The 14,010-nt window shown below is 35.5% G+C and overlaps 2 protein-coding genes across 2 annotated transcripts; both read left to right on the top strand.

Annotated features, from left to right (window-relative positions):
- The first annotated feature begins 95 nt into the window (after nt 1-95).
- On the top strand, nt 96-3,061 carry LOC117161511 (uncharacterized). The gene is made up of 2 exons (XM_033343094.2): nt 96-424; nt 763-3,061. The coding sequence occupies exons 1-2, from the start codon at nt 258-260 to the stop codon at nt 2,747-2,749; spliced, it is 2,154 nt and encodes a 717-aa protein (XP_033198985.2). The 5' UTR covers nt 96-257; the 3' UTR covers nt 2,750-3,061.
- Nucleotides 3,062-6,164: 3,103 nt separating this feature from the next.
- LOC117161514 (uncharacterized) lies at nt 6,165-7,660 on the top strand. Its single transcript, XM_033343097.2, has 2 exons — nt 6,165-7,297; nt 7,576-7,660. The coding sequence occupies exons 1-2, from the start codon at nt 6,494-6,496 to the stop codon at nt 7,579-7,581; spliced, it is 810 nt and encodes a 269-aa protein (XP_033198988.2). The 5' UTR covers nt 6,165-6,493; the 3' UTR covers nt 7,582-7,660.
- Nucleotides 7,661-14,010: the final 6,350 nt, after the last annotated feature.

The raw sequence follows: 14,010 nt of genomic DNA, 5'->3' as shown, positions 1-14,010 counted from the left end.
TAATAATAACGATAATAATATTTAATAATAATAGTATTTCAACGTTTATGCTATTGCATCATCATAATGTTGATCTTACTCAGGGAAAAGGAGATCAAGGCTAACCCGAGCCAGTAAATCATTAATGCATCTTCATTTCCGGCCACGTAAAGGAAACACGAGATTCTGACGCAACAAAGAGGAAGTATATGTCCTCGTCGCGTTTGTAGCTTATAAAAGCGTCTCGACGAGGTCTGATCTTTAATAACCATATAAGCATGTTCGAACGATCTTTTAGACGACTTCTTCTACTTTGTCTGTTCTTGAATGCGATCTCTGGATCGCCACAGTTACGAAGGTGGGACGAAGAAGAGCAAACGAGAAATCTGAGGCATGCTTCCTGCCCCTCGTGTCGTCGAGAACGACCAGACACCCTGGTTTCATGGTGAGAATTCGAATTCTTCGCGTTTCTTAATTTCATCAGCTTATAAATATCAAACTGTTTGAAATTCTTGAAAATTTTAGGAAATTCCATTTCCATTTTACCGAAAAATGAATGAGCGATAGACTCTACCATGAAAATTACCTAGAATAATGAAAAAATTATCTAGAACAATTTTCTTTTTAACAAAAATTTAAAGAATCCTTTAAATTTTGAATTCCAAGAGATTGACGAAAATTTGAAAGAATTTAGACCTTTCATCATAAGGATATTTTTTACCTTACAACTCCCAATTTATTTTAATTGACGCTGAAACGTTAGAATTGACCCTAAATTTCTAGGGACACGTCCAGAAGAGAGTATCATGGACTCGAGCCAGAAAGCAGTCCTTGGCAGAGCAGCGAACCATTTAGACGTAACCCAATCTTCCAGCAACCCTACAATTCTCCATTCAATGACCCATACGATAGAGCCTCGTATGATAGAGCCATCAGAAGCAGAGGGACCCCACCTGTCACTAAATCAACAGCCACCTGCAAACGCGAGAATCCCTTTACCATCGGACGAGATTTCGATTTTGACGTGGCTCCTTCGCAAACCACCTCTATTCACAGTATAAATAATCCAGCATCCTCGTATCAATCTCATTTCCCAGTTTCAAGAACTCCAAATAGAACACCATACAGAAAGCCTAATTTCTACGACCTCATCAAAGACCAATCTGACTTGGTACCTTCGAGCAAATTGTATGCGGATTATGGCCTGACCAATAGTGAGTCTTCTATGAATAATTTCAAAAGACAATCAAGTGCCTTAGCTAATGATGAAGAAGATTTGAGGAACCTTGGAGCGGGGAAGGAGTTTAGCGTGAGCACAGGACCTGACAAGTATTTTGGGGATTATGGCTTGTCTAGTAGTCAGTCTGATTTTGGTCATCCAAAGAAACCTTCAAATTTTGGAATGAGGAAGGACTTTGAGACGAGCTTCAATAACGAGCCTTCATCTAATAATTTCAGAAGACCTTCAGGTCTGTCAATCAGTAATGAAGAATATTTCAGGAATTTTGGGACGAAGAAGGATTTTGGAATGGGTAAATATTTGCCTGGTTCCAATAACGAACCTTATTTCAATCATATCAGAAGACCATCCAGCCTGTCATCTGATAATGAAGATTTGGGAAATTTTAGATCGAAGAAGGATTTTGGAATGAGCTCTAGGTCTGATAGGTATTTTAGTGATTCCTTTATACACGGCAATCCTATGAGTCAATCTAGCTCTAAAACTCAAGTTAATCAATATTTCAAAGTTCAACCTAACCAGCATTTCAAAACTGAAACTATCCAGTATCCTAAAACTGAATTTAACCAGTATTCTAAGGTTCAACCTAGCCCATATATCACGCCTGAACCTATCCGATATTCAAAACCTGAACCTATCCAATATACCAAACCTGAACCTGTCCAATATACCAAACCTGAACCTGTCCAATATACCAAACCTGAACCTGTCCAATATACCAAACCTGAACCTGTCCAATATACCAAACCTGAACCTGTCCAATATACCAAACCTGAACCTGTCCAATATACCAAACCTGAACCTGTCCAATATTCCAAACCTGAACTTGTCCAATATACCAAACCTGAACCTATGCAATATTTCAAACCTGAATCTAACCAATATTTCAAAGCTCAAACCAACCAATATTCCAAAGCTCAAACCAACCAATATTCCAAAGCTGAACATACCCAATATCCTAAAATTCAGTCCAACCAACAATCTGCAATGGGAAATCCTAGAATTCCTTATGAAAGAGAACCAAAAGTAGTACGGTCCCAATTTGTCCAATCTCAAAGGACTCAGACATCAGATGATAGCAGACAGATGTATGCTCCAGAAGTAAAACACAGTTCCTACGATATTCCAGGGGAGTTGAACGTGTTCAGGACGACGCAGAAGGTTGTTGGAAATGGCGTTGAGATTGTTAATAGTAGCAGATGGGAGAAGCAATTGGAGAAACATGAAGATCAGGAGTCTTACGAGATCGATGAAAATGGCGAGCAGATGGGAGCTGAGATGGTGGAGCAGATGGATGACAGTTATCAGGGTAATGAACAACTGGAATCTCGCGAGGCGATGCAGCAGCAAGAGATTAAGAGGAAAGGAGACATCACGAGCGAAGATAATAATTCTAGGGACAAGAATGGATTCTCGGGGAACAGGTCCTTGGGCGAAGATTCCCCGAAGACTAGATTGATGCAAATGGAGACGATAGGAGATGACGATGTGTCTGAAGAAAGCACGATAGAGACTATGAGTGGTGTTTGATAGTTTGGAAACGATAATCAGTTAGAATGGAACATTATTAAAGAAGACTGGAATAAAAATAAATTTGTTCGAAGAATTTTTTCAGAATTCGAATAAAATTTTATTCGAAGAATTCTATGGTTCGAATGAAATTTTATTTGAGGAATTTTTCCATATATAAATATTTAATAAAAAGTGATTAATTATTTGACAATCATCTAGATAAAATTTTATTCAAGAAATTAGTTATAATTCTTGGGCAAGTTCGTTTTATTCGTGCGCTTTATTTGAAAGTTATTTGAAAACAATTTTACTCGAGTCATGTTCGAGTAAAAGCTGCGAATAAAAAACGAAGTTACTTAATTAAAAATGACGAATAATTGTTTCCATGTTTATAAAAACATTATTCGTTATTGATCTGGAGATTTTATTTGTTACGCGAAATAAAATATGCCAAATTGCTGGCTTTACGAGCAGAATAAAAATATTAGAAACTATCTAACTTTTGTACAAAATATTTCTATGAAATTTGTATTGTGATAAGAATATTTTACCCATTAAATTATACCATATGTGAAACATCCTGTATACTTCTTCGTATCTTCATTATGTAGTTTAGATTCTAGGGAATTATTTTTACAGAAGCTAGTGAATAATTTGATTGTTAGATGGGAATTTGAAGAGTCGCTTTTGATGGAATAAATTCTCATAGAAGGTGTTTTTCTCTTGCAACATTTATCCTCTTATTTATTTTTGTGTTACGTATTGTTTGGAATAATAGCTTGAAAGGTTGGACTAAAAATGGAAATTAGTGAAATGTATCGCCAATATTTGGTAAACAAAATTGCAGAATATCTTCATCGTTTTTTATCTACCACATCGTGAAACTCGCCGGATATTTGAATAAAAATCTTCCGGGATATTCGTATTCATGAAATTTTAATGTACGCGTTTTCTGATGCGCGAAAAATTCTCGATACAGTAAATATTCGACTGGGGCATTCGATCGTTACAATGCTCGTTTTAAACAGTGCAAGAAAATAAATTTTTCTATATCAGATGTGAATAGCCACTTTAATCTTAAAAAGATTACTTATCACCGCGATAAGAAACGATTCATTTTCTGTAGAACTAACCTCCAAATTAGAATGACAATAATTAAAAATAATTAAAAAAACATATGTTCTAAAATATCATTTTAAGTAAAAGAATTACGTTTTGTAATGAGATCAAAAGAGATCTCTCTTCTTATAGAATATTATATAATAAAAGGACGCATTTCTTTGAAAACCTAACCTAAAAATTAGGCTGCTACAGTTGAGAAAACTCCAGTTAGACGATATTCTGAAGCATCATTTTAAATAAAGTAGTTAGGAAATAAAATAGGAAAAGGAGTGCGAAAACAGCAAAAAGTGAATCCCGATAATAAAAAGGCATCCAAAGGAACAATTCAATGAAAAATGTGCTAAGGAACACATTAGAAAAGAAATTGCAAGAAGGCACCAAAGGTAGTAAAACAACAACAAGTAACAGGAATCTACCAATGCAACGTAAAACGGAAGCAGGCAAGTAAAGTACTATTACTTTTACTCGATTTTTATTTTTACGATCTCGTTACGCCGTGCACTCTACTATATATATATAAGTTTCCATGAAGCTCTCCTACAATGGTGTGTTCTAATCAAAGAGGAGGAAGAAGCACAGTGATTCTTGGAAGAAGAGAGAAGGCACTGCTTTGAGATTAAAACGTATTCTCTCTTCAAACCGACGGGGAAGAAACAATTCGATCATTGAAGAGGAAAAAGAGAGACTCCTGAGGAGAATTACAAAGCAGGTTAGGGTTTCGTGTAACCTTGGTTTGATTCAACTTTGGACGTCGGAGGAAAATGGTCAGTGAAATGAGTTTTTCCCCCTTTCCCGTAGAAGGATCGGTGTATTGTGAAAAATAAACTGGCAGAGAATGGGTTCTTTCAAGCTAGCAAATTTCATTCCTTTTTCTTCTTTTTTTGTAGTATATTGGGTTGGCAACTAAGTGATTGCGGATTTTGTCAATGCCATCTAGTGACAAAATCCGCAATCACTTAGTTGCCAATAGAAATGAGGACTTAAGAATAGAACAGTTTATCGAGCGATTTTGGATTATGACGATGTAAATTATGACAAGGTGGAATTTTGGTACGTTTGCAAATAAATTTAATTGGAAATAAATAAACAAATAAATACAGTAATAAACTGTTGATGATTTTATGGTACGATGAACATATCGAAATGTGAGAAAGAAAATCAGTAAATAAATGAAATAATAACATTGGAAATAAATAGAAATAAATGAAATTGGGAAATGTAAATAAGCTATGGAAAGAAATAATATATACTCCCGATATTCTTCCTTTTATTTTATTTGTTTAAATCATAAATACGAACGCGTGATCTTGACGAAATATCTCACTACTGTTTTTCAATTACGAAACGAATATCAGCTGAATAATATTGTTCAACCTGTATGCAACATGCATTCTTATTTTGGAAACATTATGCAATAATAACAATAATCATCGTAACCATGACGATGACGAAATCGAGTTTATTAATCGTGTTTCTTAATCGAGTTTATTTATCGAGTTACATGTTCTTGCAGTAAAACGTAATGTCACTGCATCCGATGTTTCCGTATTATTCTCAAACACACGGCTACGCAACAACGATGAATATTAACCCTTTGATCTATTATATGCATTAACAAAACCAGACAGAAATAAAGTAACCGAGAAAGCCTAGCGAAGAATCGTCCATTTTGTTTGCGAATAATATAATAAAAAATGAATAAAATAATTAACTTGTGTTTTTTTTAATTAATTTGCGTTTGATTTAAATCGTAAAAATACGTCAATCAATCGTTTAACGTTCAAAATGACAGTCGATCGTTTAAAACTTCTACGGTCATAACAATAAATTTATGAATTTTATCATCGTCAAACATACTGTTCCGTTAATTTAAAATGGTACCAAGATCTGACGCACGTACTGTTATTTTTATGTTCAAAATTTGAAAAATTTTTTTCTGCAAGTAGAATTCCGTAAAAGATACCGAGTTAATGCTCCTTTCCAGCAAAACTTCGATTTTTTTGTTCCCGAAGGTCTAACCTCGATCAAATAGGCGTTGCTTCGAATAAAATTAACCGACACCCCGTTACTTACACTTACACGAGTCATTTATTACACATTGCTGGTCACTAACGCTATTTTAAAGCTATGAATTTAGAAAAAAATGCAATTTACAAAAATAGAGAAATTGCACAAAACTGTAGATATTTAAAAAGATTGCAAAATGTAAAGTAATTGAATAAATTTAAGAAATTGAGGAAGTGAAAAGCTCTAAAGAAATTTAGAGAATTAAAGAAACTAAAGAAATTGGAGAAATTATCTTTTTTTTGTGTCTTGTATTTCCAAAAATATCGTATAATTTGCATATTGCCGCATACTTTATAAAATGCTTGTAAAGCAACTTAATACAAGAAATTCTCTATCTTGGAAAGTTTCGCGGAACCGTTTCACGCATGGTAACACGCCGACAAACCAATAATCCACTATCGCGTCAACAAAGTGGCTCAATACCTTCAAATTACGCTCACTCAGCACCATTGCGTATATACGCGTGCTTCCTAAATAAAACCAGGTCACTGTATTTCACCAAATCCCTATAAAAACCGAGCTTCTCATCAGGATCCTCACAGTTCGACTTCGAAGAACAATCCAACTAAAAAAATGAATTCCAAAGTTGTCTTCTTCCTCTTCTTCTTGGGTCTGACCCAGGCAGTTCCAACGAACATCAACGAGAAATCACTGGACGAAGGCCATAATCTGAAGATCGACAAGACAGAAGAAGACGACCAGGCTAGATCCAAGAAATCAGTCATCTGTCTGGATTCAGGTAGCATGGTACCTCAAGCACAAACTTATAGCATCCAAGCTGCTCCTCAGCCTGTTCAAACGTTGAACATTCAACAAGTACCCCAACGAATGCAAACACTTAATATCCAAGCTGTTCCTCAAGCAGTTCAAACTTTCAGCATCCAACCTGCTCCTCAGCCAGTTCAAACCCTCAACGTGATTCAACCTCCTGCTCAAACTTCCTTGAAATTCATCCAACAGCCTCAACCTTGTCCACCTTCTCAAACCAACGTCAACATCATTCAACCACCAAAAGAAGAGAAACCTGTGAAACCAGTGGTTGAAACTATTATCAAAGAGAAGATTGTGAAGCCTGAACCTAAACCAGAGAAGATCGTGGCCCCTAAAATAGAGCCTGTTAGGCCTGCGTACGAGGAACAAATGATGGTGGTTCCCCCCAAGCCTGTTGTGATGATTACTGAACCTGAACCTGTGGCCGCTTATGTCAAGGTACCTCAGTGTCAACAATGTCAACAGAGTATTATGCAGTGCAGCTGCACTAAACAGCAAGTTCCTACTTTGGCCTCGGCTGTCTTCATGGAGCCTGCTATGAGGATCTATAAGGAGAGAAGTATGGGCCGCCATATGGTTCCCATGACCCATCGTATGCATCATCATGTAAGTTGAAGTATTTGGCGATACTCTTAGCAATGTTTTACCAATGTTGGTACAAACAATATTACTCTAACGGTATTGAACTATTTTAATATTATGTAGTGCTATTGGTATCCACTGAGTGAGAAAGCTTTTGTTTTGGTTCCCGTTCATTTCTTCAGCTGTGTTTATAAAAACGTAAATTTGTATAAGTATTCAGGGCTTGATCAGTATTTTTGTGATAGGATTTTCGATTTCTCTGGATGAGGTGATCAATTAAGTCAAATTTTGCCTTTTTTCAGATGTGATGTGTGCACCTAGCAGAAGGGGTTACCACCAGAGCTGGACCTAGAGTAGTTAAGAAGATCAAAAATGAGAGAAAATATACGATTGTGAAAAATATGAATAAAATTTGAAGAAACATACACGCGTCTTGATTTCTCTTTCCAAATAACTACCAGATCTACCGGTTGCCTAAAATTTACCTCACCAAATTTAATCACATTTAGTCACATAAAAGTACCATTAAATGAGACGAACTTTAATACATTTGGTCCTAAGTAATTAGCATGTAAATGGTCTCCAATGGAAATAACAGCGTGTAAATACTGTTTGTAACTACTGTAAATTCATGCTACCAATTCAGGAACGACATCATATCATCAGCAGCCTTCATACGAGCTAACTTATGAAATTCTTCGTAAACCGAGCCACAGATCGATTTTCCACTCACTGGGCAATCATAATAATTAGAATTAGCTAGGATGACAGCCACGAGCAAGATTCATTTACCAAACTCGAGAATATTTCGAATCACTTATAACACGAAGAATCGATCGTCGTCAACGAATCTTCGACAATTTATCACGTTACGTTCAAGCAAATGGACTATGGAATCTTCTAAGGGAATGCTAAAGTGCCCTGAATGCCACTGGTCGCTAATGGAGCCAATGACATCATCTAGAGCGTGTTAAAAAATTGTGGAGGATATTTATATTGTTTTTCTTAGTTAAAATCCCACAATCAATATTTTATTTACATTTAAGGCTGTTAAAGTTACTAATGTATTTTTAATGTAACATTTATTTATTCGTCACTTGACAAACAAGTTACATGATTTAAGTTATGCAAGCCTTTCATAGACTAAAGTAGATGACATTCTGAAATTTTTGAAGTTTTGAGTCAAAACAGTGTTGTGTGCGAGTTTATTGATCGATCGACTTATCCAATTTACCTAATTTCTATATAATTTCATCAGTTTCCTCTGCTTCTCATTTTGTGAAATCAATTAATTTGGCAAGCAAGTTTTATACCTGACTCCTTACAAATTCTGTACAACTGCTTCCCTTACATTTATATTTGCTTTTTCCAATCTTATGTTTATCAATATATCAACCATGCTTAATTACTTTAATCAGAAAACAAGTGGCTCATATATTGTGTTGGCAACTAAGTGATTGCTGATTTTGTCAATACCACCTAATGACAAAATCCGCAATTACTTAGTTGCCAACCCGATAGTTTCTTAAATGATTTTTGTACATGAATTATCTCCACTGTCTTCATATCTAGTAACATACTTCTTTTTTTTTTTTTTTTTGGAAATGCTCTGTACATTATCTCGATTAGCATCGTTCAGGGTATCGATAGAACGCAGAGGAGGATGAAGAGTAATTAAGTTGAACGAATGCATTTCCATTAATATACATATGTATTATCCGACGCATTACTATTCGCGGTGTTCTAGGTGTGAGTCATTATCTGCTCTTTACCAATATAAATTCCGCCAGATAATGGATAATCGATGCCATATTTTTAACTTTGGCTTTGATGGAACGTATTCGCCTCCGGCTAGCCACGTATCGAACGACCAATCAAATTTTTCCTATTTTTTGTTCTGCGAAACTATCTTAAATGTCCTTAAAATTATCTTAAATGCAACTTTAAATCGTTTCTCTTTTGTACAAATTGTACATTAACACTTTGACTGCCACGCGAAAATCACATGTTTCACTGAGGACGCCACGGCAGTATTTTTATTATTCAAAGCATATAATGGCAAAATAATAATAAATTTTTACCCAATGGACCATTTATCTTATTGGGGTTAGGTGGCGCCTTGGTAACACTCGATAGCGACATATTATAACAAGGCTTCGTTTATGTCAACAAACCATTCGCATTCGTTATTCCGTCGTAAGCAGAACGTGCAGAATATATTGTTGAAACGTGTAGAAGATATTAGTAAACAGTACTTGCTCATTCTGTGGTAGTATCATGGACGAAAGGCCTAAGAGATATCGGGCGAACTGTAAACAATGTCGCGAGAAAGTCGAAGTGTCGACAGGCCCAACGATGTATCGTCGGTCCTTCGATCGGATAGTTTCGTGGAAAAGGTGTGCGTGACCCTGGCCACGAGCGGTTACGGAACGCGTGCGTGGTGGGGATAAGACAGAAGGCAAAGGGATGCTAAGGGACAAAGACGAATTAACAGTCAGTGTCAGTTGAGAAGCCAGAGAGTGTAAATCGAGAAGTCAGAGAGATAATGTTACTAGCGTTGTCGAGAGAGTGTGGTCCGCGTGAGAGAGAGAGCGTTGGAACCGTAGTGACGAGAGTTGCAAATTAACCATCTAGTTATCTTAACACTTTACCGACTGCTAGCGAGTCAACAGTATGTCCGATTGGCATCTCAGGCGCAGATTCTCCCTGGCGCCGGCTCTGTTTCCGTTTAGACTCTCCAATACCATTCTTTTCGTTCATCGCGAACGGCAAGTTTTTCAAATTGGTATAAAACTGTGGGAGCTTACAGAGCAACGCGACTGACGCAATTAAGCAAGGTATCTTAGTATTAAATAACGAATTACTGTTCAAATAATGAGAAAGATTGTCGGCGACAAAAAGCCGATTAATAGGCTATCGGTCGGTAAACGTCGGCGACAAAAAGATGATTAATAGGCCATCGATCGGTAAGCGTCGGCCATGAAAAACCGAATATGCTATCGGTCGGTAAAGTGTTAATTATAGTACGTTATTGTGATTAGTTCACGTTAAACAACCATCGTTTCCTGTTTAACCAACATCTGTTTAATCCATTTATTGTAAATAAACTAATTGTAGTAAGATCCTACACTATATATAATAGTAAGGTATGTGCATATTTCTAACTTCAATTATACGATTATAAAGCAGCATTTACAGTTATTTTCTAAGGTGTGTTTGCAATAATATTCGTAGATTATTTTTTTTTTTTAGTGATGTTTTAATAAAAATGTTTAATTGTTCAATGAGGCACTTCTTTTTCAAAGTATCTTCTATTTATCGGTTATATTCAAAACTGTCCTAACTGTCAATTTTCATACAATTTTTAAAATGGTAAGAAGTTCGAGCGCTACGATCATCAATGACCACTGTGGCGTCACAGGAGAAACCGTTGGCCGGTCATATATGACCCACGCGGTAGTCAAAGTGTTAATGTTAATCGACGAATTGAGATCTTACGTAAATTGAGGTTTTGTATAAATAACACTTCATATGTTACACGTACGCACACGAAGACACAAGTAGAAAGAGTAGGATAACATTTTTTTTTCGGACGAAGCTATATTGCTAAATAAGCGAAGGAATCTCGCTGCAAGTTATTTTACCTACGTACGATCCTCTCCATTTCATGCATGATTTTCATAAATGTTACTGTTTCGCCGAGTCACACGTATTTAATAATTTTGTTCATTACTACATTTCATGGAAGCGCTGCATCTACCATGGAAATGTAAAGAACGAATAATTAGTAATGTCATGCATAATTTTCTAAGGATGAAATAATCAACGTATTTGATTTATTAAAATTCCATGCATAGGGAGCTGATACTGAATTATCAAAAGAAATATCGATTCGAGATAATTGTAGAGAATATTTATTAATTAAGATCTTTTGAATTACTACACGATCCTATCAAAATTTCAAGAGAAATTTGTAGAGAAAATTTATTAATTAAGATCTTTTGAATTATTACACGATCCTATCAAAATTTCAAGATTAATTTAAAGCTAATAAACATCTTTTTACTTCGATGGACACGGTTTTACCAAAATTTCAAGTTTCGCTATATGCAATAAATATTTTTTTATTTTATTTACTCAAGATTTTGTATACTAAAAAAACGACGTACCTAATCAAAATTTCTTGAGTAGATAAAAATATCTATGCTTCAATCATTTCAATGAAAATTATAGCTATAATTATGAGAACGTAGAAAATGACCGAGTATCAAGACTGAAGAGGGAAATCAAAAGCAATCAAAATGATTACACGAAGCAATTTCCATTATAACTCACATTTCAGGTCAAAGGTCGACAACTAAATTTTTATAGGTTATGCGTATACTCTCGTGGGTGACTAATCGTAGTACTAATTCGAATAGTTCGTGCACTCTGGTTATTTCGACTATAGGTCATATTTAGTATTTCACGAACACCTTCTTGTTTTGCCTTTTAAAGTAACAATCTTACGTAACAATCGCTCTTCTTACGTAAAACATGCTAACATTGCGAAAAATCTGTCACGTTTATTGAAATCGCATCTTACGATATTGTTAGGAAATTTAGTTCAACGAGAAAATAGTCTCGTATTTTATAAAATTTGCTAATTTTTACGGGTTTTTTTTTTTATTGAAAAACCAAACGGTATACGAAATTGTATTTTATAAAATTTGTAAAAAATTCAGTTTAATCAGAAAGTAGTCTTGTGTTTTATAAAATATTTTAGTCTCTGTGAAATTTATTTTAACGGAAAAAGTAGTCTCGTTATAAAATATACAGAAGATTTCGGCGAGTGGGTTGGCGAGTACGTGGCAGATGAAAATTGTGAATCAGAAGACACTAACCTCTTGGAATTTTGCATGCCCATAATTCGATTCCCAGTGGCTGAGAGCAACGTGCCGATTCTTAGAGAAGAAGATATCGTTTTACGCTTGGTCACGACGTCTGATAGTCAACCGTGGAATTTTTAAACGTTCATTCGGGCCACGAAGGTTACGATGTGCCGCGTCTATATTTTTCTGCGAGCGACGCACGCGAACGCAGTCTTTTGTCCCGCTCTCGTGGTTTCTATGCTAAAGAATAACGCGAAATTCACTAATCCATCGTATCTCTTTGCGTTTCGATACAATCGAAGCCTCTACTTTTACATTTTGTCCTCCGATTACAGAAACTTTTGGCAATTTTAACATTTTTCTTTTCGAGGGAACCGAGTGTACTTTAAGAAGATTTTTATCAGTTTTTCTAATTTTCGGATTTTAATTACAGACACCTCTCGTGATTTGGAAATTTTTATTTTTGGAGGGGTTAGATGGATTTTGGGGAAACCTTTTAGGCGAATTTTAAACCAATGCGACGATTCGATGATTGGTATTTATTACGTAAATCTAATTTGGAATTTAATTTTTAAAATCAAATTAAATAAAATTCTAAATTTAATGTAGAATTTGAAATATCAATGACGATCTAACAGTATAATACAATCTGACAGTAAGATACCGCAAAACGTATAGTTGAAGTTCAATCTTTTCTTTTCAATAGCGTCTTGGAACTTGTGATATTAAAATTTGATAACATTTATTGAAAAGTATATAATTACAGGAAATCTGAATTTACGAAATTATACTCTTCCTTACTTGTACCTATGAATGTTTCATTTCTAATGAAAATCCAACGATCCAACGTATATTCCTACAAGCATATACAGTAATATATTCGTTTAATTTCTAAGCGTTGATTTTTCCGTACGCAATATCATTTCCTATTCAAACGCATAGAAGAAAGTACGAAACGTGGTTGCAATAGAACGACGTAAGGTTAGAATCTTAAGTTGTAAGATCATTAGGAGAGAAATCTTTCATATGACCACAAAGAAACGTAAAACCTAGAGAAATATGCTGACGATTCGAAAGCTTTTCATCGATAGTGGGAACACGTTCGAGTCACATGGTGTTACAGAGAGGTTAACTTTTCTACTATTCGGTACAGAGCACGTACAGGCAGTGTTCTTTCTTCTTATTCGATGGAAGATATCTTATTCCCGCGGTTCCAATAACAACCTGTCGTCGTCGTCGTCGTCATTGTCGTTTTCCTTCTCCTGCTGTCGACTAGCTGCACAAATACTTACGTTCGGCTCGAAAACCTCGATTGCCTGTTTCGAGAAGATACCAAGTCTACGGATAGAAGCGAAACATCAGCCAGGATTTTCGTTTCTCCTGTTCCGTCAACGGATAAGAACGAACAAATATTTTTCTATTTTAAAACCTTGCAGAAGAAAGTGAAATGTAGATTTCAATTTTCTTCCAGATTTTATTATCACTGAATCATCTCATTATTTGTTTCTTTTTTTTTCAGGTAATTCGTTAAGCGAACGTTTGTTCGAGTAAATGTCAATAGAAATTTATTAAAAGTTATTCCGGCATAATCGTTTATTACTACCACGATACGTATTGAGTCATTGAATCGCTATGTTGTGAAGTTTCTCAGCCACGTATACTCGATATTTCATATGTCGGATTTTATGTCTCAGAATTCTCCCACTTTCCTAACCTAACCTTAAACCATCACAATTGGTTGGCCATCTTTTCCTCCCAGATCTCACAAAGGACATAACCTAACAAACACGATGATGGTACCCCGCTGGGGGTAGCCACCCACATGATATATTAGTATACCGCTATAATACTTTACCAAATGTCCTA

The sequence above is a fragment of the Bombus vancouverensis genome, chromosome 16, assembly GCF_051014615.1.
Source record: "Bombus vancouverensis nearcticus chromosome 16, iyBomVanc1_principal, whole genome shotgun sequence".
In the NCBI taxonomy this organism is placed as follows: domain Eukaryota; kingdom Metazoa; phylum Arthropoda; class Insecta; order Hymenoptera; family Apidae; genus Bombus; species Bombus vancouverensis.
This window is presented reverse-complemented; position numbering and strand designations above follow the sequence as displayed.